Source organism: Penaeus monodon, chromosome 15 (assembly GCF_015228065.2).
Source record: "Penaeus monodon isolate SGIC_2016 chromosome 15, NSTDA_Pmon_1, whole genome shotgun sequence".
Lineage (NCBI taxonomy): Eukaryota > Metazoa > Arthropoda > Malacostraca > Decapoda > Penaeidae > Penaeus > Penaeus monodon.
This window is the reverse complement of record NC_051400.1, coordinates 2101758-2104455: the sequence shown is the minus strand read 5'-3', so window position 1 is coordinate 2104455 and position 2698 is coordinate 2101758. Positions and strand designations below refer to the sequence as shown.

Genomic DNA, 2698 nt, shown 5'->3' with positions numbered 1-2698 from the left:
TTTTTGGGTACTCACGTCCTGATAAGTCTCCTCTCACTTCCGCAGCTGGGGAACATACCTATGCCTTACCGCTGTCACTTTATGCCTCCTTTCCTCCACCGTTATATCGGATGCGACAATTATCCCAACCGCAACCCGGCCTCGCCCCACACCACTGGACAATTTCCTGGATATTTGGGCCCCACTGCTGAAGTCTACGGACACTTTTTGGTTGATGGAGAAAGCGAGATGCCGTCCGTTCCTGGTGAACAACTGCAAGATTCTCCGGTTAGTGGAGAAATTCGCAATCCTACTTTGACTGAAATTCTTCCCCCCGATGAAGAAATGAAAAATTCATCCATACCTGATTCTGCTATCACTGGAGAACTACAGCAGAGCTTGACCTTCATCGAAGTTGAAAATTCCACGCATGCTAGTCAAGGTCAGGAACTACTCATCTCCATTCAAGATCTCCAAAATGTCTCTACCATCATGAATGAAGTCGGAGGCAACCAGGATTCCATACATCAAGTACAGCCGTCCTCTTCATCCGCACAGCAAGTCCAAGAGGTTATTGCTACCACATACCAAGAGAAACCGACCTCCGCTACTATACAGGACGTCACTGAGTCCCCTATCAGTCCACACAACATCACAAAGTCCCCTGTCACTGCATATGAAGGCACTGATTATTCTGTTTCTACACATGCGACAAATGTGTCTCTGACGTCCGCCGAGCAATTGGTCCCAACTGTCAACGTAGAAGACATTTACCCACTCACAACGGAAAAGGTTACAAATACAGCGATTCCAGTTCAAGGTATGGAATATTCCCTTATATATAATGTCACTACAGAACAAGTAAGTACAGCTGAACCGGCCGCTATGGAGCAGCAACAAGCCATTACACAGTCAACTTCCATAGAAGAAGGAACCCCTACTGAACAATCGTCTACAGAACCAACCTCTACAAAACTACCTGTTAGTGAACAAATGTCCACAGAAAAATCCGGTGCAGCACAGAGTACCACAGAACAGCCTTTTACAAAACTAACGACTACAGAGCAACTTGTCGAAGAACTAACACCTGCATATCAAACTGCTACAAAACAACCTGCTTTTGAGCAAAATACTGAAGAACCTGATACAAAACTGATTACTACAAAGCAACCTGCTACAGAACAACTTGGTACTGAACAAACCATTATAGAACAACCTCATACAGAGAAGATTACAATAGAGGAAATCACTACTGAACAACCTACAGCAGAAACAACCACAGTGGAACAAATCACTACCGAGGAGGGGGCAAAAGGACAACCTACCACTGAGCAAAATACAACCGAAAAATCTTTAAGCGAAGAAATCGCCACGGAAAAATCTACTAACGGTCAGCCTACTACTACTGAATCAAGTACCACTGAAGGCATCCCAGCAGAGCGACCCGTCCAGCAGGAAGAACCTCCCGTAGTGCCGATCACTGCAACACACACGTTTTCTGAACAGACCTTTACAAAACCTGTCCAAAATCCTGAGGGAGACCACAGCGCCACAGAGAACTCGGAGGAAGAACAGGGCAATACCATTTTTTCAGTAGAAGATTTCAACGTAGCCGGATCTGGTCTTCACTTCTCCATCCCATCACACTTGCTGCACAGTTTCTTGGCTCCTGTGCTCATGGGATCCCTGGCGAAGGACGCGTCAATGCCCAAAGGACCGCTGAAGGATAAACATCGCTTCAAGGAAAACTTCGGTCGCCAACATGATGAGTTTGCAAGGTCTGTATTCTCAGAAAAATAGGGAAATCATACTCTAATCATTGTAAGCATTTTGTTATTACTAGCTCATTTATAATTATATATTGAGTCGTCTATTGATAAACGCATTTCTCCCCCTTAAAGGTTCGCCAGTCTCCGGGAGGGGCATCATCAGAAGCCTGTAGTAGCTGCCACTGCCCCAACCCACACACGCGCCATACGCATTGGCCCCTGTTCCCGCACTTGTGGAGGCGGCACACGTTCAGTCACCCAGGTAAACCCTAAATACAAGTCTATACCCAGTTCTTGTATTAACGATTACCGTCATCCAGTCATATTTGTCGAAATCTCTCAACAATTATATGGCCATTGCCAACAGGTGTGTGTTAAAATGGGCGCTCCAGAAATCAAAGTTTCGGAAGACTTGTGTGACGGCCTTCCTTACTCCTTCTCGCCCTTCAACCAGTCCTGCAACACGTTCCCTTGCTCGATCCCCAAGTACGTATTTTGTACACCACCGGTTTCGTAATATATGAAAAAAAATAGATCGTACATGCATACCAGAATTATCAGGCATATTTTACCATTCTAATCCCAACTTTGATTAAGAATTACATTAAATTTCCCTGTAGGTGGGTAGTGGGTCCGTGGAGTGCGTGTTCTGACTGGTGCGGTCTGGGCATCCAGCGTCGACTTGTGGCGTGCGGTCTTCCCCTGGTTGCAGGAGCGTCGCCCTTGACTGCGGGTCGCTTCATGACGCCGGCCCGGTGCGCAGAGGCCCAGCCGACGGAGGTCAGGCTGTGCAAGGGGCCCTGCGTGGAAGGTGAGGCGAAGCGAGGTGCTCGGTCTGCTTGATCAATGTCCGGTGTTGCTTAGAAAGACGAACGGGCGGGATCATATTAATCAAATTTTGTATATGATTTTGAGAATGGTTATATTGATTTTAAAGACTAGGACTTCAC

The 2698-nt window shown here is 46.6% G+C and overlaps 1 protein-coding gene across 1 annotated transcript in view; it reads left to right on the top strand.

Moving 5' to 3' along the window:
- LOC119582089 overlaps window positions 1-2698 on the top strand; it is a 7378-nt gene that overhangs the window by 4158 nt on the left and 522 nt on the right. Inside the window, exons 8-11 of the mRNA XM_037930335.1 lie at window positions 46-1757; window positions 1881-2010; window positions 2116-2234; window positions 2369-2559. Of these exons, the coding sequence (XP_037786263.1) occupies window positions 46-1757; window positions 1881-2010; window positions 2116-2234; window positions 2369-2559 (2152 nt within the window). The remainder of the gene's footprint in view (window positions 1-45; window positions 1758-1880; window positions 2011-2115; window positions 2235-2368; window positions 2560-2698) is intronic.